A 22571-nucleotide genomic window follows, 5' to 3' on the forward strand; every position below is an offset into this window, starting at 1 on the left:
AGCAAGGTAGACACAAGGAATCTGAAGAGCACTGAATACATTGATAGCAGGCAAGGAACTGAGTATCCAGGTGAGCTAAATAGAAAACCAACCAAGGATAACGAACCAGCTGATGCTGCAACCTGCAGAAAGACAACACTACACAGTACCGCTCGTGACCACTAGAGGGAGCCCAAAAATAGAGTTCACAACAGTACCCCCCCCTTGAGGAGGGGTCACCGAACCCTCATCAAGACCCCCAGGGCGATCAGGATGAGCCGCGTGGAAGGCACGAACCAAATCGGCCGCATGAACATCAGAGGCGACAACCCAGGAATTATCCTCCTGACCATAGCCCTTCCACTTAACCAAATACTGAAGCCTCCGTCTAGAGATACGAGAATCCAAAATCTTCTCCACCACGTACTCCAATTCGCCCTCGACCAGCACCGGAGCAGGAGGCTCAACAGAAGGAACCACAGGTACCACATACCTCCGCAACAAAGACCTATGGAACACATTATGAATGGCAAACGATGCTGGGAGATCCAAACGAAAAGACACCGGGTTAAGGATTTCCAAGATCTTATAAGGACCGATGAAGCGAGGCTTGAATTTAGGAGAGGAGACCTTCATAGGAACATACCGAGAAGACAGCCACACCAAATCCCCAACACGAAGTCGGGGACCCACACCGCGGCGGCGGTTGGCAAAGCACTGAGCCTTCTCCTGTGACAACCTAAAATTGTCCACCACATGGTTCCAAATCTGCTGCAACCTATCCACCACAGAATCCACCCCAGGACAGTCAGAAGACTCAACCTGACCCGAGGAAAAACGAGGATGGAAACCAGAATTGCAGAAAAAAGGTGAAACCAAAGTAGCAGAACTAGCCCGATTATTAAGGGCAAACTCGGCCAAAGGCAAAAAAGTCACCCAATCATCCTGATCAGCAGAAACAAAACATCTCAAATAAGTTTCCAACGTCTGATTAGTTCGCTCGGTTTGGCCATTAGTCTGAGGATGGAAGGCCGACGAAAAAGACAAATCAATGCCCATCTTAGCACAAAAAGTCCGCCAAAACCTGGACACAAACTGGGATCCTCTATCAGACACAATATTTTCAGGAATGCCGTGCAAGCGAACCACATTCTGAAAAAATAGAGGAACCAAATCGGAGGAAGAAGGCATCTTAGGCAAGGGCACCAAATGGACCATCTTGGAAAAACAATCACACACCACCCAGATGACAGACATTTTCTGAGACACTGGAAGATCCGAAATAAAATCCATGGAAATGTGCGTCCAAGGCCTTTTCGGAACAGGCAAAGGCAACAGCAAACCGCTGGCACGAGAACAGCAAGGCTTAGCCCGAGCACAAATTCCACAAGACTGCACAAAGGAACACACATCCCGCGACAAGGAAGGCCACCAGAAGGACCTAGCCACCAAATCTCTGGTACCAAAAATCCCAGGATGACCCGCAAACACCGAAGAATGAACCTCGGAAATAACTCTGCTGGTCCATCCATCCGGGACAAACAGTCTCTCTGGTGGACAACGGTCAGGTCTATCCGCCTGAAATTTCTGCAGCACTCGTCGCAAATCTGGGGAAATGGCAGACAAAATCACTCCCTCTTTGAGAATACCAGCCGGCTCAGAAACTCCCGGAGAGTCAGGCAAAACTCCTAGAAAGTGCATCAGCTTTCACGTTCTTCGGACCAGGCAGGTATGAGACCACGAAGTTGAAACGGGAGAAAAACAACGACCAACGAGCCTGTCTAGGATTCAGGCGCTTGGCAGATTCAAGGTAAATCAGATTTTTGTGATCAGTCAAGACCACCACACGATGTTTAGCTCCTTCGAGCCAATGTCGCCACTCCTCAAATGCCCACTTCATACCCAACAACTCCCGATTACCAACATCATAATTCCGCCCGGCAGGCGAAGACTTTCTTGAAAAGACAGCACATGGCTTCATCACAGAGCCATCAGAGCTTCTCTGCGACAAGACAGCCCCTGCTCCAATCTCAGAAGCATCAACCTCGACCTGGAAGGGAAGAGAGACATCAGGCTGACATAAGACTGGAGCTGAAGAAAACCGGTGCTTCAGCTCCCGAAAGGCCTCCACGGCCGCAGGAGACCAATTAGTAACATCAGAACCCTTCTTGGTCAAATCCTTCAAAGGTTTAACCACGCTAGAAAAATTAGCGATGAAACGACGGTAAAAATTAGCAAAACCCAAGAACTTCTGAAGACTCTTAACAGACGTGGGCTGAGTCCAGTCATGAATAGCCTGGACCTTGACTGGGTCCATCTCCACAGTAGAAGGAGAAAAAATAAAACTCAAAAAGGAGACCTTCTGTACTCCGAAGAGGCATTTTGAGCCCTTCACAAATAAAGCATTAGCACGCAGGACCTGAAACACCATCCTGACCTGCTTCACATGGGACTCCCAATCATCAGAAAAGACCAAAATGTCATCCAAATAAACAATCATAAATTTATCCAGATATTCTCGGAAGATGTCATGCATGAAGGACTGAAACACAGAAGGAGCATTAGAGAGTCCAAAAGGCATCACTAAGTACTCAAAATGGCCTTCGGGCGTATTAAATGCTGTTTTCCATTCATCTCCCTGCTTAATGCGCACAAGGTTATACGCACCACGGAGATCTATCTTGGTGAACCAACTGGCACCCTTAATCCGAGCAAACAAATCAGACAATAGTGGCAAAGGATACTAAAATTTGACTGTAATTTTATTCAGAAGACGATAATCTATACAAGGTCTCAAAGAACCGTCCTTCTTGGCCACAAAAAAAAAACCTGCACCAAGAGGGGAAGAGGATGGGCGAATATGTCCCTTCTCCAAAGACTCCTTTATATAACTCCGCATCGCGGCATGCTCTGGTATAGACAAATTTAAAAGTCGTCCCTTAGGGAATTTACTACCAGGAATTAAATTTATAGCACAGTCACAATCCCTATGAGGGGGCAGGGCACTGGACCTGGGCTCATCAAATACATCCTGGTAGTCAGACAAAAACTCAGGGACCTTAGAAGGAGTGGAAGAAGCAATAAACACCAACGGAGTATCGCCATGAATTCCCTGACAACCCCAACTTGACACAGACATAGCTTTCCAATCTAAAACTGGATTATGAGTTTGCAGCCAAGGCAGACCCAAAACGACAACATCATGCAAATTATGCAGAACGAGAAAGCGAATCACCTCCTGATGTACGGGAGTCATGCACATGGTCATTTGCGTCCAATACTGAGGCTTATTCTCAGCCAATGGCGTAGCATCAATTCCCCTCAGAGGAATAGGAATTTCCAAAGGCTCCAGGACAAAACCACAGCGCCTGGCAAACGACAAATCCATCAGATTCAGGGCAGCACCCGAATCCACAAAAGCCATAACCGGGTAGGACGACAAAGAACAAATCAAAGTAACAGACAAAATAAATTTAGGCTGTATAGTACCAATGGTGACAGGTTTAACGATTTTTTTTAAGCGTTTAGAGCATGCTGAGATAACATGAGTAGAATCACCACAGTAAAAGCACAACCCATTTTGACGTCTATGACTTTGTCGCTCAATTCTGGTCAGAGTTCGGTCACATTGCATAGACTCAGGTCTCTGTCCAGAAAATACCGCCAAAGGATGAGCAGATTTGCGCTCCCGCAAACGCCGATCAACCTGAATGGCTAAAGCCATAGAATCGCTCAGACTTGTAGGGGTGGGAAACCCCACCATAACATTCTTAACGGCCTCAGAAAGATCTCTGAAATTTGCAGCCAGGGCACACTCATTCCATTGAGTAAGCACCGACCATTTCCGAAATTTTTGACAATACACCTCTGCTTCATCCTGACCTTGAGAGATAGCCAGCAACGCTTTTTCTGCCTGATTCTCAAGATTAGGCTCCTCATAAAGCAGTCCAAGAGCCAGAAAAAATGCATCTACATTAAGCAATGCAGGATCTCCTGGCGCCAGAGAGAAAGCCCAATCTTGAGGGTCGCCACGTAACAAGAAGATAACAATTTTAACTTGCTGAGCGGAATCACCAGAGGAACGAGGTCTCAGAGATAGAAATAACTTACAATTATTCTTAAAATTTTGAAACCTAGATCTATCTCCAGAAAACAACTCAGGAATGGGTATCTTTGGTTCTGACATAGGGCTATGAATAACAAAATCCTGAATACTTTGCACCCGTGCAGTAAGATGATCCACACTAGAAGTCAGAGTCTGAACATTCATGTCTGCAGCTGAGCTCAAAACCACCCAGAGTTCAAGGGGATGAAAGAAGCTAAACAGACTGCAGCAAAGGAAAAGCGGGAGGAAAAAAAAAATGTACTCAGGTCTTCTTTTTATCCCACTTCAGCGATGCATTAAACACTTTTAGGCCTGCTATACTGTTATGATCCTTAGTGGTTGAGGATCACAATTTACTCCAGCTAAGTAACAAACATAGGACAAGCTCTAGGGAGGTGGCAAACTGGACTGACCGCAAATCTGAACCTATCCAAACACACTAGAAGTAGCCGGTGAACGTGCCTAAAAATCCTAGACGTCTCGAGCCAGCCTGAGGAACTAACTACCCCTAGAGAGAAAGAAAGACCTCTCTTGCCTCCAGAGAAATAATCCCCAAAGATATAGAAGCCCCCAACAGATAATAACGGTGAGGTAAGAGGAAGGCACACACACAGGGGTGAAAGCAGATTCAGCAAATGAGGCCCACTAATACTAGATAGCAGAAAATAGAAAAGGGAATCTATGCGGTCAGTAAAAAACCCTTACAAAATATCCACTCTGAGATTTCAAGAACCCCCACACCAACTCACGGTGTGGGGGGAGAAACTCAGTCCCCTAGAGCAACCAGCAAGCGAGGAAATCACATTTTAGCGAGCTGGACTAAAAACATAATGAACACTGATAATCAAAAAATGATCAAACAAAAACTTAGCTTGTCTTGGAGAGACTGGGAGCAAGGTAGACACAAGGAATCTGAAGAGCACTGAATACATTGATAGCAGGCAAGGAACTGAGTATCCAGGTGAGCTAAATAGAAAACCAACCAAGGATAACGAACCAGCTGATGCTGCAACCTGCAGAAAGACAACACTACACAGTACCGCTCGTGACCACTAGAGGGAGCCCAAAAATAGAGTTCACAACAATTGCCCACACCAGCGCCAACAACTCCAGCTTATAGGAACTGTAGTTTTCTGGATTCTTTTCCAAGTCATACAAAGACCGACTGGCGTATGCGATGACGCGCTCTTTCCCGTCCTGCATCAGCGATAGTACGGTCCCGAGGCCCTGCAGGCTCCCATCAGTGTGCAAGATGAACGGTTGTGTGAAGTCAGCGTAGGCCAGCACGGGGGCCTCCGTCAAAGCCTTCTTCAAAGCCAAGAATGCCTCCTCCTGACACTTCCCCCACTGTATGTTCCTGTTTTTGGCGCAGGAGGGCACTCTCCTCAACAATTCCTGGAGTGGATTAGCAAGGCGGGTAAAGTCTTTTACGAAGCGTCTGAAGTATCCTGTGAGTCCCAGGAACGCACGCACATCTTTCACAGTTTTTGGAGTTGGCCACTCTTGTACCGCAGTGATCTTCTCCTGGGAAGGCCTCACCCCCTCAGCGGAGACAACGTGTCCCAAGTATTCAATCTCGGTACGGAAGAGGTGACATTTCTGGGGTTTTACTTTCAAGCCATACTTCTGTAGCCGACTCAGAACTTGCTCTAGTCTCTGCAGATGCTCCTCAAAGGTGGGGGCAAAGACGATGATATCATCCAAGTAAATCAAAGTGGCTTCAAAGTTCAGGTCTCCCAGACATCTCTCCATGAGTCCCTGAAATGTTCCTGGGGCGTTTGCTAGGCCGAAGGGCATCCGGTCGAACTCATACAGTCCCATCGGAAGGATGAAAGCTGTCTTGGCTCGGTCTTGCTCAGACATGGGCACCTGCCAGTAGCCGCTGGCCAAGTCTAACGTGGAGAAATATCTGGCATTCCCTAGTGCCGTCAGGGACTCCTCTAACCTGGGCATTGGGTACGAGTCCTGCACTGTGCAAGCGTTGAGCCGGCGTTAGTCCACACAGAACCGCAAGGACCCGTCTTTCTTTCTCACCAAGACTATAGGGGCAGCCCACGGGCTCTGACTCTTGCGTGTAACTCCCTTCTTCAGCATGTGTGACAGCATTCCCTTCACCTCCTGGTACATCTGTGGGGGTATTTGGCGGTACAGTTCCCGGATTGGTGCCGCATCCCCGAGTGATGGCTGTGGTACATCCAAAGTCATCTTTATCTTTGGTGAACGCCTCCTGAATTTTCCCCAATACGGCTTCCACCTGAGGTAATTGCTGCGGAGTAAGTTCTGAGAGCTCCGCCCTCATGCGTTCCAGTATCTGGCGCCCTTCTTGCAGTAATCTGGGGTCTGGAGCTGTCTCCGCTTTGACGGTCACCAGCCACGGATCTTCTGGCCTTGCGGTCAGCTGTACCGCCTCAGTTGGGACCAGCTCGTCTGGGAGGCCCAGGACTTGGGCAACTTCGCTTTTAGGGGGCAAAGTTGTATCTGTCTCCCCCAAGTTTATGTATTATTAAGTCTCTCACCAGGAATCAAGGGCTCTGCACTGATACCGTGGGTACCAGGGGTCACAGTCTCTGTACTGATACCGTGGGTACTAGGGGGTCACAGTCTCTGAACGGGTCTCAAAGCGCCCCTCTCCAGTCACAGCAGAGTCCGCTTTCATGTACTCACAAGTTGCAGTCTTTCTGGGCAATCTCCCTGTATTTGTCCTCTGGCCGGGAGCGCTCTCTCTCCGTGCGCAGCTGCGCCCTGCTCTGACCACTGCTCACGCTGCTCTGTCCCTTGCGCGAGCGCCTTTCCCGCTCTCTGCCCGGCTTCCTTCCTGTCACAGTCTCTAAGTCTGCCCCCTGGGAAACCTGTAGCACAGCACAATGGTTCCAGGCACAGAGCCAAGAAGGTAACCGCCCCCGGACTCTTCTTGTGCTTCACCTCCTTACACATGATTGACCTATGATTGTTTTATGGTCAAATCCGTAGACAGGTTTACAAGCTCCACCCTATAGACTCATTGAGAGTTAAGCAAATCCCATAGACTTACTGAGAGATAAGCGGCTCCCATAGACTCACTGAGAGATAAGCGGATCCCATAGTCTCATTGAGAGATAAGCGGATCCCTTATCACACAGTGGCACTTTGGTCGCTACGACGGTACGATCCGTGACGTTCCAGCGATATCCATACGATATCGCAGTGTCTGACACGCTACTGCGATCAGGGACCCTGCTGAGAATCGTACGTCGTAGCAGATCGTTTGAAACTTTATTTCGTCGCTGGATCTCCCGCTGTCATCGCTGGATCGTTGTGTGTGACAGCGATCCAGCGATGCGTTCGCTTGTAACCAGGGTAAACATCGGGTTACTAAGCGCAGGGCCGCGCTTAGTAACCCAATGTTTACCGTGGTTACCAGCGTAAAAGTAAAAAAAAAAAAAACGTACATACTCACATTCCGGTGTCCTTCAGGTCCCTTGCCGTCTGCTTCCCGCTCTGACTGACTGCCGGCCGGAAAGTGAGAGCAGATCACAGCGGCGACGTCACCGCTGTGACCTGCTTTCACTTTACGGCGGCACTCAGTCAGCACCCTGGTTACCCTGCAGCACCCGGGTAACCAGGGTAAACATCGGGTTACTAAGTGCAGGGCCGCGCTTAGTAACCCGATATTTACCCTGGTTACCATTGTAAAAGTTAAAAGAAAAAAAAAAAACGTCACCGCTGTGCTCTTCTTTACGGCCGGCACTGACAGTCAGTGCGGGAAGCTGACGGCGGGGGACGTGACAGACATCGGAATGTGAGTATGTATTTTTTTTTTTTTCTTTTAACTTTTGATCCAGCGATGACAGCGGGTGATCAGCGACCAAAAAAAGGTCCTGATCATTCCCTACGACCAACGATCTCCCAGCAGGGGCCTGATCGTTGGTCGCTGTCACACATAACGAGATCGTTAGCGGGATCGTTGCTACGCCACAAAAAAGCGTGACATTGCAACGATATCGTTAACGAAATCGTTATGTGTGAAGGTACCTATAGTCTCATTGAGAGATACGCGGATCCCATAGTCTCATTGAGAGATACGCGGATCCCATAGTCTCATTGAGAGATACGCGGATCCCATAGTCTCATTGAGAGATAAGCGGATCCCATAGTCTCATTGAGAGATAAGCGGATCCCATAGTCTCATTGAGAGATAAGCGGATCCCATAGTCTCATTGAGAGATAAGCGGATCCCATAGTGTCATTGAGAGATAAGCGGATCCTGTATGACATCTGTTTTTTATGGATACATTACAATTCTGTGGCATATTGAACTGTATGATTAATAACTGCTGATTATTAATAAGGATTGTATACGGATGAGAAAAACTCCTCCCGCTCTCCTGGATGAGAATAGGACTGATTTTTTTTTTTATACATTAGTCTGAACGAACCCTATAAAAGTGAAATGCCTCGTCCATCCAACCTATCTAAATACGAACCCGCTGGTAATAATGTGTTAAAACATGCTGCCATAATAATGCCAAATCAGGCCAAAGCAGGGCAGGAGGCACCTCGCCACCAAGTGCGTGCACCCCAAAGTGATAAATGGATGTTTGCCTTTTTATTTTGCAGGGGCCGTATTAAACATTTGGACGTTGTGACCTTGTTACGCCGCATCCAACCGCCATTGGGATTTGGAAAGCTATGCCCACACCGTGTGGCATGTAAGGTAGGCAGCTAAAATAAACAGAGGGTATATATACATTACTAGCAGTGTATTATAATAACCATAAAAAAAGAAGACGAAGACAGAAATTTCTACTTTTTAAAAGCAAAAGGAAAAAAAGGGGGCGATGAGAATGATGAGTTGGTGAGAAATAAAAAATATCACTGGGTTGCATTACATGTTTTCAACCAGCAGAGGTCAGCAGTGAGGAGACTACAGGGATTACACAGCTCTATATTTTAGCATAGAAAAAATAAAAGGAATTAGAAATGGTTTCCATTCTGTTTCACGGCCGCTTTTGTCCACAGGGTGCGGCCTCCCGGGGCTCGGCCAGCAGCACCATCGGTAAAATGAAATCATGCACTATTTGCATGCACACATCTGCTTGTGACTCACATATTTGCCGGTGGGGGGATCCTTCATGCGTCTCACCAGCATCACATTAGGAGGAATTATGAGCTCTGATTCAGACAACCTTTAAAAGAGTATGCCCCTAGACGTCTGTGTCTTTGCAGCATGCAATATGGTCATTTTCTTTGCAAAAATCAACTGCTTCCATCTTTTTCTTTTTTTTTGCAATGTACATTATGTTCTATTTTTGCAAAATTAGCTCTCTGCATTAAATTAGCTGGAGTAATTTTAGCTAAACCTCTTCTTTGCCATTGGCTACCAGCGGTTTACAGCAGCCTGTATTCCGCCTATGGTGCCGCAGAAACAGCCGATGGGATCATAGAGATGCCGTAACGATATGATTTGCTCCTTATATCCCCTATCTGTTATCGGAAGACCCCCGCTCTTGGAGTGAGTGATTTTGAATGTGGATATAATTATTCTACTGCTGTATATACACATTGCAGGTTTACCTGTATGTACCCGACCTGCCCTAATAGAGCGCCCATCACCAGGAGGAACACAAAGCGCCTCTCTTTGGAGGACCCATCATTGCATGGTTCGGCACATGATAACTTTGCAATGCTTCCTTTCTCCTGCGGAGGCGCTGCAGGAGAATCGAACTCTTGCTGCCAGGTTCCCCTGCAGTGCACAGCTGATCATTAGAGGTCTCAGCGGCAGCACACCCTGTGATCATCTTAACATCTCAAAATTTGGATCCTATGATGGCATCCATTGGGCACTTGCATGTTTTGCTTGACTTACCTGCTGCTACTAAACTCATGGGAATAGGTTTAAGCTGGATTTTTGGAGCTTTGGGTATTTCTGACATTTTTATTTTACTGACAGGTGTATTTCCTGTTTTTTTTCCGTACTGTTTCCACAGAGACTGGTCGCGATGAACATGCCTCTAAATTCGGACGGTACTGTGACATTCAACGCTACTCTCTTTGCCCTGGTGCGGACTTCGCTAAAGATAAAAACTGAAGGTACATCTGGCCTTTATATGTCCGATGATAGAGATTTACACATTAGCCTGAAAAGAGCTAAATATTATTTAGGTATTGTTGTTAAAGGGGTTGCCTATAATGTGGGGGTGATCTGCGGCCGCTGCAGGGGGGAAATGTCTGCCAGAATCTGAGCCGCTAGTACAGAGTACCTCTCCGTTCTGGCATCGGGCCCCTTCATGAAGTCCTTATACCTAACTTAGACTTCTAGACAGGGGTTAGGTTCAAGAGACAAGCCCTTTCATGAAAAATACATTTAAAGGGGTTGTCCAATAAACCACATTTATCACCTATTTATAAGATAGATGATAAATATATAATCATGAGCTATAGATATATTATTAATATTAAGTAAAAAATCGGCTATGGAGGACAAGGGAGGGGGTGAATCTTAGGCCGCAATGCAGTGACTGATACAGCAGGACCCTTCTTGCTCCGGCAGATCTGACGACGCAGAAGTCGAGTCCTGAATAATGTGTAACATGGGCCGCACAACATCAAGCTCTGAGCAGTGTTTGGCCTAATTATATTTTTAGCAAGGCTTCCTATAATAATTATCTAGCTCTGTCTTTTTAGGGACTCTGGAAGCTGCCAACGAGGAGCTGAGAGCCGTCATTAAAAAAATCTGGAAAAGAACCAAACAGAAGATACTGGATGAAGTCATCCCTCCCCCGGAAGGTCAGGCCTATGTATATAATACCGTATATACCGGGGTTCTATCACCTGGACCTATGTGCTATAAAGAAAAATGTCCTCTTTTTTCTGTTTTGTTTTTTTTCAGAGGAGGAAGTAACAGTGGGGAAATTTTATGCCACTTTCTTAATCCAAGATTACTTCCGGAAGTTTCGCCGAAGGAAGGAAAAGGGTCTTCTGGGAACAGAAAATCTCCCAAGCAATTCAACCACATTGCAGGTTAATAACCATCCTGCAATATCCAGATTGTAAAATAATGAAAGTAGCAGGACAAGATGGCCATCCTAGTTCATCGCTTTAGATGTATAATCTAAATGATTCTTACATTTTTTGAGGGGTTGATTCATTTTTTTAAATAGTTTTAGAATTGACAGAGCGCAGTTTTTCAGTACAAAGAGCTCCAAATTTGCTGCATACACTTGAATTCTAACATAGAGAACCAAAAACAAGGGAAGTGCAAAATCCCAATAAAATCTTGAATTTTTATTTATATAAATTAGTTAAAATATTAGACAAATATATACATATCATGTGCAATTACAGGGGAATAGCAAAACAGAGTGACAGCTGAGCAGATGATCACACTAATAACCCAGTGGTAACAGGTATACTGGTGTTACACTTTTGTTTAGGTACATGGACAATAATCATAATCCATATGAACACGGTAAGATAAAGTGCTAGTGCCTGTGGACCACAAAATGGTGATAGCCAGAAGTACAGAACATATAAAAAATCCAAAATATATAAAGTGACAGTGCACAACATAGCTGGAGAAGAATGCTAAAGTGCCATTAGTGATCTTACAATATAGTCCTAAATGGAATATGCCATAATAATGCAGAGAGTCTCGGGAGTGCAAAAAGTTTTTAGCCTAAATCTCACTGACCCCTATTGAAGAAGCGATTGCAAAACGCGCGTCGGGGCGTGTTTTCTGAATGAGCAGCTCACATCCAGGTATAGCACACATGTGTTTATTTGCTTGAACCTTTCCTGGGCACAATGTTTCACTCACCTAATTTCGGCTAAAAACTTTTTACACTTTTCACAATTCATGAAGAGATTAAAAGACTGAATATGGCTGCTCCACGGATGCCACAATTAAATGACTACTAATCACTGAGCTACATCTGTATTTGAAGCTTTGAACCACGGCAAGTGCCAGTGCAACATTTGGCTCATCCGCAAACATAAAATGGCACGCTCCAGTCTATATGATTGCTAATATATATTGTGTGCCCTTCTTGTCTTTAAGGCTGGACTGAGAAGTCTACAGGATCTGGGATCGGAGATCCGGAGAGCGTTATCCTGTGAGCTAGAAGACGAAGATGATCTTTCTGCATTTAAATGCCTGGGACGCCAGGTATGAGATCGGTGATAAGTAAGTGACATGTATCCGTGTGTCCTGCCCCCGAAGAAACTAGTAGTCACGTCTTCATTTTAGGTGGTAGAGGAGACGGCCTTATGCGAGGGTGCACCAGAGTTGGTCAAGGAACGTCCACTTTCTTCGTCCGTACTCTCCCTCACTAACTCGATTGGAGGACATGATGAGGATGCTCCTGCCTCCCCCCAAAGACCATCTTTAGTCAATCGACCTGGTGGAGGCTCCAAAGACAGCCTATTAGCTCCTCCATCAACACCAACCGGTGGGACCAGTGCGAAGAAAAGGCATCTTAACACACGCAGGTGAGCTAATTGTAGCTGACATGACCAAAGCTGCTATCCGTATGGTAACAAATGAGTTAACCGAGTCCCCTGACATTTATAGCAGCAAGTGTCAATTATCGCCACCTGCTGCTGTTTACCCCACATTGTAGAAAATCAGCACCGCTCATATAATAAGGACGTCATTTACCAACCACTGCGCTAATTGTTGTGTTCACCTTTGCATCGGAGTCATATAGACCCATATCCAACCTTTCCCCCCACCTGAAATCCCGAAACCACATTTCATGCATTCATACCCCTCTATATCTATCATACATCCCTATAAACGTTGAAGGAGAAATTTAGCTTCCTTCTCCATCAATGATCCACTTCTTCACCTGCTTTCTAAACTCCGCATTCACTCTGAAAATCAGTTGAAGACTTATCTTGCTCAAGGAAAATATGGATTGATAGCTCAAGTTGACGGGTCAGATTGAAGGTGTCTATTAAAGTCTATGGAGGGGGAGCAGTGTAGAGTAGCACAGAAGAAGGGTGCTGATACTGCTTCTAGTAAGTGGTTATCTCACCCCAGAGATGGATTTACAGCTACACTGCTCAGTACTGTGGTATAATGTCCTCTATGCTGCTGCTCTTAAACAAGTGCTGGATAGAGATAGGAGAGCAGGTGCCCTCAGGTCTGTGTGTGCAATGTATGGGAGACATCATAGTAGGTAGTCTTCACCCCCTAACTCGTTTGACAAAAAAAAAAATTAGAGATAGACGAGAAAACTGGTGAAAAAATTCAGGAGACAAGTCATATAATGAAAATCATATTCTGAGCATTACAATCTAACTCAAGGCAGGTGAAGGACATACAAAGTGCAAAACTATGGCTCCCACTTAAATACCATACAGTATATACCATGTGTATATATATATATATATATATATATATATATATATATATATATATATATATATATATATATATATATATATATATATATATACACATATATTATAAATATGTGTGTGTATGTGTATATATGTGTGTATATATTGTAGCGTTTTCCTTACTTCGGGTCTTGGGGAACACTCGCTTTGCACAGGAATAACGCATACAGGCACGATATCTCACACAAATTAAGTCCGTTCCGGTTTACTAAGCGTCATAAACCGCACTGTAAGCCAGCATACACATCACCATCTTACACATAGTCTCTTACTTTAACACGTGTGGCTTTACAAAGCATTCAATAGTCACGACTTTTCTCTTCAGTCACCAGGTGACTGCACAGTTCATTACATGCATCAACGGAACATATTAAACCCTGACAGTCTGTTCCAATGGCAGATACGTCTCTGCCATATATTACAGTTTTTTTTCCCATACCAGAGGTTACCTCTCAGGAGCTTCGGCTCCACACACTGACTCCTGCCAGTGCCGGTTCACAGGGAAACTGCCCCACTGGGATCACCGTCCTTGTGACCAGGGCACCTCGTATAGTCCAGACCCACAGTAGGATCTGTAGCTTCCCCAACACAGAAAACCGTCTCAGGCTCTGTAGATGCAGCCTTTCCATGCGCTTCCAGGAAGTCCAATCACAGGCACTTCCAACACACAGGCCATCAGTCCATGATCTTACCAGGTGCTTGCAGGACTCCAGTCCATCCCAGGACAATCCAACACCCTGACCATTCCAGGACTCACACTCTTACCAGGTGCTTGCAGGACTCCAGTCCATACCAGGACAATCCAACACCTCGAGCATTCAGTCCATAGCCTCAGCAGTGCTTCCAGGACTCCAGCCCACTTCAGGACAATCCAACACACAGGCTATTGCAGGACTCACTCTTCGGTGCTTCCAGGACTTCTCCACTGCCAGGAGACTCCAACACAGACCGTCCAGGTCGACGGTCTCTCAGTGCTTCCAGGACATCTCCACTGCCAGGAGACTCCAACAATGACCGTCCAGGTCAACGGTCTCTCAGTGCTTCCAGGACATCTCCACTGCCAGGAGACTCCAACACTGACCGTCCACTAGGTCCACGGTCTCAGGTGCTTCCAGGAAGACTCCACTCACAGGAGCTTCTAACACCAACCGTCCAGGACCTTGCACATGGACCAAACAGATCCATACACTCTGAACCATGTGACCCACACCCTGGTCACATTATCTAGGTGTAACCACTCCCCTGGGTGGGAGTGTGGCTAGTCTGACCCACCCATCTCTCATAACTAGCCCCGCCAGGCTCCCTTTAGCATTACACAATTACTTGTGGGACTACAGGTCCCAGCACACCAACCTAACTTCAGAATGACAGCGCAGAGTGTCTTCCTCTGCAACACACACACCAGCCATTTACACTCCTGCCGGACTTTGTCTCATCACATTTATGCCTCCAAGCGCATCTTGAAGCACACACAGCGCCCCCTGGCTGTAACGTGGGTCACTGCACCACAATATATATATATCTGTATACAGAAATGTATGTCAATGTTGTATCTGTCGTCCAGAATAAAACAATGTGTGTGTGTGTGAGTGTATGTGTGCATACATATATATATACTGTATATATATATATATATATATATATATATATATATATATATATATATATATATATACATATACACTCACTGGCCACTTTATTAGGTACACCATGCTAGTAACGGGTTGGACCCCTTTTGCCTTCAGAACTGCCTCAGTTCTTCGTGGCATAGATTCAACAAGGTGCTGGAAGCATTCCTCAGAGATTTTGGTCCATATTGACATGATGGCATCACACAGTTGCCGCAGATTTGTCGGCTGCACATCCCTGATGCGAATCTCCCGTTCCACCACATCCCAAAGATTTCATGTTGTTTACGCCAAATTCTGACCCTACCATCCGAATGTCGCAGCAGAAATCGAGACTCATCAGACCAAGCAACGTTTTTCCAATCTTCTACTGTCCAATTTCGATGAGCTTGTGCAAATTGTAGCCTCAGTTTCCTGTTCTTAGCTGAAAGGAGTGGTACCCGGTGTGGTCTTCTGCTGCTGTAGCCCATCTGCCTCAAAGTTCGACGCACTGTGCGTTCAGAGATGCTCTTAGGCCTACCTTGGTTGTAACGGGTGGCGATTTGAGTCACTGTTGCCTTTCTATCAGCTCGAACCAGTCTGCCCATTCTCCTCTGACCTCTGGCATCAACAAGGCATTTCCGCCCACAGAACTGCCGCTCACTGGATTTTTTTTCTTTTTCGGACCATTCTCTGTAAACCCTAGAGATGGTTGTGCGTGAAAATCCCAGTAGATCAGCAGTTTCTGAAATACTCAGACCAGCCCTTCTGGCACCAACAACCATGCCACGTTCAAAGGCACTCAAATCACCTTTCTTCCCCATACTGATGCTCGGTTTGAACTGCAGGAGATTGTCTTGACCATGTCTACATGCCTAAATGCACTGAGTTGCCGCCATGTGATTGGCTGATTAGAAATTAAGTGTTAACAAGAAGTTGGACAGGTGTACCTAATAAAGTGGCCAGTGAGTGTATACATATATACATATATATACATATATATATATATATACATACATACATACATACATACACACATATATACAGTATATATATATATATATATGTATAAAAAATCAGAAATGTATGTGAATGTTTTATCTAGAGGAAGCTCAGACGCAAACTTCCTACCACCCACTGTGCGTGAGCAAGAAGAGACCGCTACGGAAGATGAGCAGAGGTCTAGGATGTCCTCACCCGTGTATCCCCTGAGCAATGAGATGGAGAGGTAAGACGCGTAGAGTATGTACCTGCGATATCACAATATACAGTAGGGTGCTGTAAAAATATAGACACAACGGGCCCAATTTATCACTTGCGGGTTTTTTTTAGGGAAAATATTTGGTGTTTGTTTATTGTTATTTGCACTAAATTCTTCAAAATAAAGCACGGTGTTAACGAATTTTGAGCAAAATAAAAAAGTGCTACGGATTTTAAATTTTAAAGTTTAATGGAACCTGTCAGCTCTCCGATCTCTCCCTAGATGCACATAAAATCACTCCAAGAAGGGACATTTGAGAAACCATTTAGCAATTGATGATGAATCAGCCCAAAACATGTGGAAATCCCCCAAATCCTGCAAAGAAAGACAAACTTAAAAAAACAGGCAAACACACAAACAAAACTATAATAAAAAGTGCAAATTAAAAGACAAACGTGTACATGAAAAACATCTATAACCTAGAAATAAAAAACACAAATGCAACAATGAATCAGGCCTTATATATTTCAATGATGCGTATGTATACGGAATGTATTGAAAGTGATCCTGGTTATCCCTGTAGGTTTTACCTGATTGCTGGGGTTCCTGGAAATGTTGCACCTCATCATTGAAGGATGCATGAAAGATATAAATCTAGATCAGTTTATCTATATACTCCTATATACTGTCAGTACTTATATTCCCAGTATCAGTAAGTATCAGCCCCTTCAATCCTGTCTTGGGAGAGATCATTTCAACAACTAAGTACAAGAGTTACTAAAAGTTAAACTTTTTTTTTCTTTAAATTATTGCATGCGGTTTGTGAATTTTGCTCAAAAATTAATTGTTACTTTTTTTTTTCTTTTATCTATTTTTGTGACTTGTTTAGTAGAAAGAGCCTCAAATTCAGCTACAATTTTGCAAGATATGTTCAAAAATTTTAGACATAAATAAAATTACTCTGGGGTGGGTGAAAAAGGTGGAAAGGTGGGTGAAAAAGGTGGAAAGGGAGCACATTTACACCCCCAAAAAAATTTGTGACTTTTTAAAAAGTTAAATTGGCTGAAAACATCTGGAAACCCCCCAAATCCCTGTGCACGGTGGCAAATTAAAAAAAAAAAAAAAAAACCCAGGAGAACGCATATATAAAATAGACGTAAAAAAAGAAGCAAATGGAAAACAGCTGAAAAACACCAGAAAATATATATAAAAAAAAAAGTCGGAAATGCAATAATGAATAGAGCCTATATTTTTCTTATATAGGAGGCAAAAATTGGAGGATTCTTTAAGGCGTTCGTTGTCTCCAGAAGAAAGGATAAACTTCTCATCCACACTGACAGCACCTCCTGCAGTGTCCAGGGCTAATGGCACTGTAGATGGCAGAGTACCCCCTCGTCGACGACTTTTGCCCCCTACCCCAGGTTTGTAAACTCCTTTTGCATATATAGAATCACAACGGTTTGTCTTAAGGGGGGTAGTTATCTTCCATGGTCCTCCACAGTCTCTGTTTGCGCTTCTAGAGCGATCACGAGCTGCACTTACAGCCATTCACTAGCCTCATTGGTGGTACTAGCTTGGACGGTATATGACTACTGAGGCGTGAGATCGGCTACAGTGCTCTAGGACAGTAAACAGGGGCCATCGGTGCATTGGCGCTAGAGAACCAGCTGTTTTTAAATAATCGCTTATGTAACTTTTGCATTTTTTGATCATAGGTAACAAATCCTCATTCAGCATCCAGTGCCTGAAAAGACAAGGAAGCTGCGATGATATCCCAATCCCAGGAACGTACCACCAAAATGCACCGCCGTGCCGAACCAGGGTGAGTAGAGTTTGCTTCCTTCACATTTTACGTTCTTGATCATTTCACCATCATTATATTGTCATCTCTTACAGGTTTATGGAAGTTCAGATTCCTGGCAAAGAAACAATTATCCACCAAGTGGTCCACACTCCTGGGCCAATCCGCCCAAACGTGGTCGCCTACTCTATGCTCCACTTATTTTGGTGGAGGAAGACAGCAGCCTGCCTACGATCCCCTGCACGCACTGGTATAGAGAAGAAGAGGGCAAGGCACCATACTGCACCTACACCCAGCTGCGTGTGCCCGGGCAGAGGCTGAAGGAAAAGAGAGGCAGCGCTGACAGCCTAGTGGAGGCAGTGAGTAGTCATGGGTTTACGTCTTTTAAAGACCACTTATTGCGGTCACTAACACTGCATTCACACTGCATTTGCAGCATACATTTGCTAAATGCACCAGTAACCCTACCAACATATAGATAACCTATCTACAAGACATCGTTCACCCAATAAAGGCAAAAAAAAGTCATTTTACCCTCCGGTAGGGTAGGTCAGAAATAGTCAGTGTTAGAGATGAGCAAAAAGATTTGCAGGACCATGTCCTGGCATCTACATCTCTACTCCGTGGCATCGGATCAGGGTCCCTCTAATCGTCTTTGTCCGGCACTAATACCGGGATCCTGTGTACCTTTGGTGTTCACAAACCCCCCCGAAATAAATGTTTACGTTGTGTGAGATCTAGTGACATCGAGAGGGACTTGTAAAGGCCTGAGGCACCCAGTTGTGAGTGCTGGACAAGGATGATTGCAGGACCCATGGAGCATCAACATAGGCGCCACTTGAGACGAGGACCACCCAACCCATTTTTGGTTATATAAAATTACAAGGTGGCCTTCTCTATGCGATGCAGTAAAACATATATGATGTGATGTACCTACAGTAGATGGGTTTGTAAATGTGCCGAGAAGCTCCGAGCTCATAGCCCCCCATTCAACTGTTTGAGTCCAACAGAGAATCCTTTTGCCCTACACTAGGCTCGTACATGGCGGTATACCTTTTTTAGACACCGTATATCATCAGTTTATGCTGTTTTTTAACACGGGGGCCACTACAGCGGCAAAGGTCTTAGGTATCTATTGAAGGTATACATGTGTAAGTTCTCGTGATGTATACCGCCAATGTTCCCTGAGTGCATCCTAAGGCTGGGATGACACGATATACCACCGCAAATAAGAATATATGACTGTGCCAAGAATACTAACCCACAGATTTTACATATTTGCCCTTTTTTTTTTTTCTTCCATAGGTTTTGATATCTGAGGGTCTGGGCCTTTACGCGCGAGACCCCAAGTTTGTTGCTTTTGCTAAACGTGAGATTGCAGACGCTTGTCACATGACCATCGATGAGATGGAGAGTGCCGCAAGCGACCTTCTCAGCCAGAGTCGAAAAAACAGCTGGAGCGGAGGAAAACCCAATGGAGATGACACGATAGGACAAGGACTGTTCTACAGCGATGAGGAATCGGTGCACTGTAGGGACGAGGAGGAGCTGAGGGACGAGATGGCATGTGTGTCCTCCTTCTGAGACTCTATTCCTTCTGAGAGGGAAAATAGCCAAAGCAACTATATTTTCAGCAGATGCTACACCCAACATGGACGCCTGACCGTCGTGGTGCTTTCTACATAATCAAAGAATAAGCGAACATGGTCCGAGGCCGCAGATAGCCTCTTGTTAGGATATACTGTATATCATCCACAGGACTAACCTTACCGGCCATTTACAAGAGTATATGCCACAAATACTCCTCTGTTTCATTTCTTTTTTTTTATTTTTAGCAAAAACTCATTAATTTATACATAGGTTTTGCACATAGACGTTGTACTGGCCTCTGAACAATGCACCTATGACAACTCTTCTGTAACCTTGAGGACCATCTCTGTCAATGTTCACATGCTAACAATAGATAGTAAAAGGTTGTTCTCCATTTTCATAGATGGGTATTTTCATATAGTGCTTGGAAATACAAGCAGTTTCGACATTTACTGCCTATTAAAATGTTTAGCCGTTCTTGAGATATTAATGCTTTTTCTTTGTTTGCAGCTCATTGCCTTGGAAACCGACCACCGCTGCTAGACAGCAGAACATGCACAGCGCTTACAAGCTCTTTTGAAATGTTTTTAAGTTGGTCAGGATCAGTGGGAGCGCGTTGTTACCACCTAATCCCTGCCAGCTTCAGGCGCAGTGCTTACAAGATAGATAGCAGCGGTGGTCGGTCTCCTAGGAAACAAGCTGTAATGAAAAGAAGTGTTAAGAACTGCAATAAAATTGCAAAAGTGATTGTTTTTACAAACACTATCCAACAATATCCATCTATAAAAATGCACCCTTTAAGGTAAGGTGGCCCAGACACATTAGATGTCTATCAGGTAAACCTGCCAGTCTGTATAGGGGTCTCAGTATTGGGGGATACGGATCGGTCTGTTGGATTTTAACTACCCGGTCCTTTTGTTCTTGGATATATAAGCTACCACTAAAGGTGTCTAGGACAGGCTTAAAAGGGTAGTAAGGTGTCTAGGACAGGCTTAAAAGGGTAGTCCAGTGAAAATAACCTATCTATCCATAGGACACCCACTGATCGGCAGAATGGGGCACGTTTATCCTCATTAGAATGGGGCGGCAGTGCTCATTCTTTGCCTTAGGCCGGGATCACACATGTGAGAAATACGTCCGAGTCTCGCATGGTAATACCCGGCATTGCCGCTGTCACTCATAGCAATACATGTGGCCGCACGCTCCGCTCCTGAGTGACAGCAGCAATGCCGGGTATTACCATGCGAGACTCGGACGTATTTCTCGCATGTGTGATCCCGGCCTTACGGAGGTGCTGATTGCTGTGTGTTGCTTTTTCTGGAAGCCCCCTAGTGGTCAGACCTCCACCAATCAGTAAAGTATCTCCTATCCTGTGCATAGATGATAACTTGTTTTCACCAAACAATCCCTTTAAGCTGGCCATACACATCACATAGCTAACAGTCAACCTCGCCTTCCGCCATACACATGCACGCTCAGTTCAGGAGAATGTGCATGTGTTCTCAGTTGGAATATGTGATCCCAGACATTTTTGACGGTTACTTATACCCCTATAACTAAAGGATCGAGGCAATTTGAATTCAGTAGGATCAGCATTTTGGGACGAATCACATTATATCATCGACCTACCTACTACCGAGAACTCGCTCCTGCTAGTGATCGGCCGACGTCTGTCTGATGTGTATGGCCAGACTTCATATTTTGACAATAACAAGGATGATAATTATAATCCACATAATGTCCCTATGATAACACTGCACCGTCAGGATACAAGGATGGAAGAGTTGTCATGGGGAAACTAACCTACATCCTGTGTAAACACCAATTACTGCAGAATTTGGTGATTTTTTCGGTTCTTTTAAGGTCTTGCATTGGTAACTAAATGCCCCTGCACATTTATATGCATGAAGTTGGTGGAAACTGATCTTCCAAGAATTGTATTTGGTAAGGATCCAAAAGGGCTGATATGCAGGAGTTAGATTTTTTATTTTCCTTTTTATTTCCAGTCCTACAGCAAACATATAGGTAAAATGGGAATGTGGGCCTAGCGGTCGGTACGTGCCCTGATAGATGGGGGGCAGATAGGAAGCTATTTTGTGTTTTTTGGGGGGGAAGTTCAGCTATATTTATTACATTTCACTTTCAGGATTAGTGACGCTTTCCCTACAGGGTTTAGGCCCCGTCAAAGCTTTCTGTTTGCAGTAATGTTGCCAAGATAAACAGAAGAAATATTTAACACTGTCAGATTTTATGAAGATGTGAAAGAATGAAAAGTCGTATCTGTTTTTTGGGATTTTTTTTACCTTTTTTGCGTGTAAATAGGGATTTTCACTTAAAAAAAATAAATTCATTTTGTTTCTTTTCATTAATTAGGCTGCAGCTTTTTTTCTTACTAAAACATTAAAAAATTAGATTTTTTTTTCTGTATTGACTTTGCAGTGGATCCACAAGTAATTCAAAGCCAGGGGAACATCTGCAACCTATCCATGACGGACCCATAACATGAATTTACATGCCTTATCTGTAGCATTTTTGATAGGTGTGAACAAAGCCTTACAGCAGCATAAGGTACATAGGATGTGTACATATATGCAACAAATCTTTCTTTTGTTTATTTGGTAACTTTCTAAATAGATGTCATTAGAATTTTTTTTTACCATTTTGGTGCTGCAGAATGTCTGTAAGTGCTTAATATAGCTGAGGGATTTGCAAAAATGTTACAAATCAGAACCCTTGGTTTCTCTGCTCATTGCCTCCCTTCTCTCAGTGTTAGAGATAGGAAGGAAGAGGTTTTACATAGATTTCCACTACTTAGAGGAGAGAGAAAGTATACCAGGAGAGGCAAACAAGATATAGAAAGATGAAAGCACATGAAGAGCAAATAAGTGCAGGATAGAAGCTGTGCTG

General features: G+C 44.6%; 1 protein-coding gene across 3 annotated transcripts in view; it reads left to right on the forward strand.

Annotated features, from left to right (window-relative positions):
• CACNA1F (calcium voltage-gated channel subunit alpha1 F) overlaps nucleotides 1-20864 on the forward strand; it is a 155748-nt gene extending 134884 nt beyond the window's left edge. For 2 of the 3 annotated variants that reach the window (XR_013221168.1, XR_013221167.1), the window contains 12 exons: nucleotides 8681-8777; nucleotides 10051-10153; nucleotides 10748-10849; nucleotides 10953-11083; nucleotides 12120-12227; nucleotides 12309-12550; nucleotides 16178-16300; nucleotides 17537-17694; nucleotides 17989-18095; nucleotides 18170-18433; nucleotides 19380-20610; nucleotides 20642-20864. Coding sequence is in view for 1 of the 3 variants with exons in the window: in XM_077283865.1 (XP_077139980.1) it covers nucleotides 8681-8777; nucleotides 10051-10153; nucleotides 10748-10849; nucleotides 10953-11083; nucleotides 12120-12227; nucleotides 12309-12550; nucleotides 16178-16300; nucleotides 17537-17694; nucleotides 17989-18095; nucleotides 18170-18433; nucleotides 19380-19658 (1714 nt within the window). In the remaining 2 variants the exon portion in view is untranslated. Of the gene's footprint in view, nucleotides 1-8680; nucleotides 8778-10050; nucleotides 10154-10747; nucleotides 10850-10952; nucleotides 11084-12119; nucleotides 12228-12308; nucleotides 12551-16177; nucleotides 16301-17536; nucleotides 17695-17988; nucleotides 18096-18169; nucleotides 18434-19379 lie in introns of all 3 variants that reach the window. The other variant, XM_077283865.1, reaches the window with a different exon arrangement.
• The last annotated feature ends 1707 nt before the right edge of the window (nucleotides 20865-22571 follow it).

This window comes from Ranitomeya variabilis, chromosome 2 (assembly GCF_051348905.1).
Source record: "Ranitomeya variabilis isolate aRanVar5 chromosome 2, aRanVar5.hap1, whole genome shotgun sequence".
NCBI lineage: Eukaryota > Metazoa > Chordata > Amphibia > Anura > Dendrobatidae > Ranitomeya > Ranitomeya variabilis.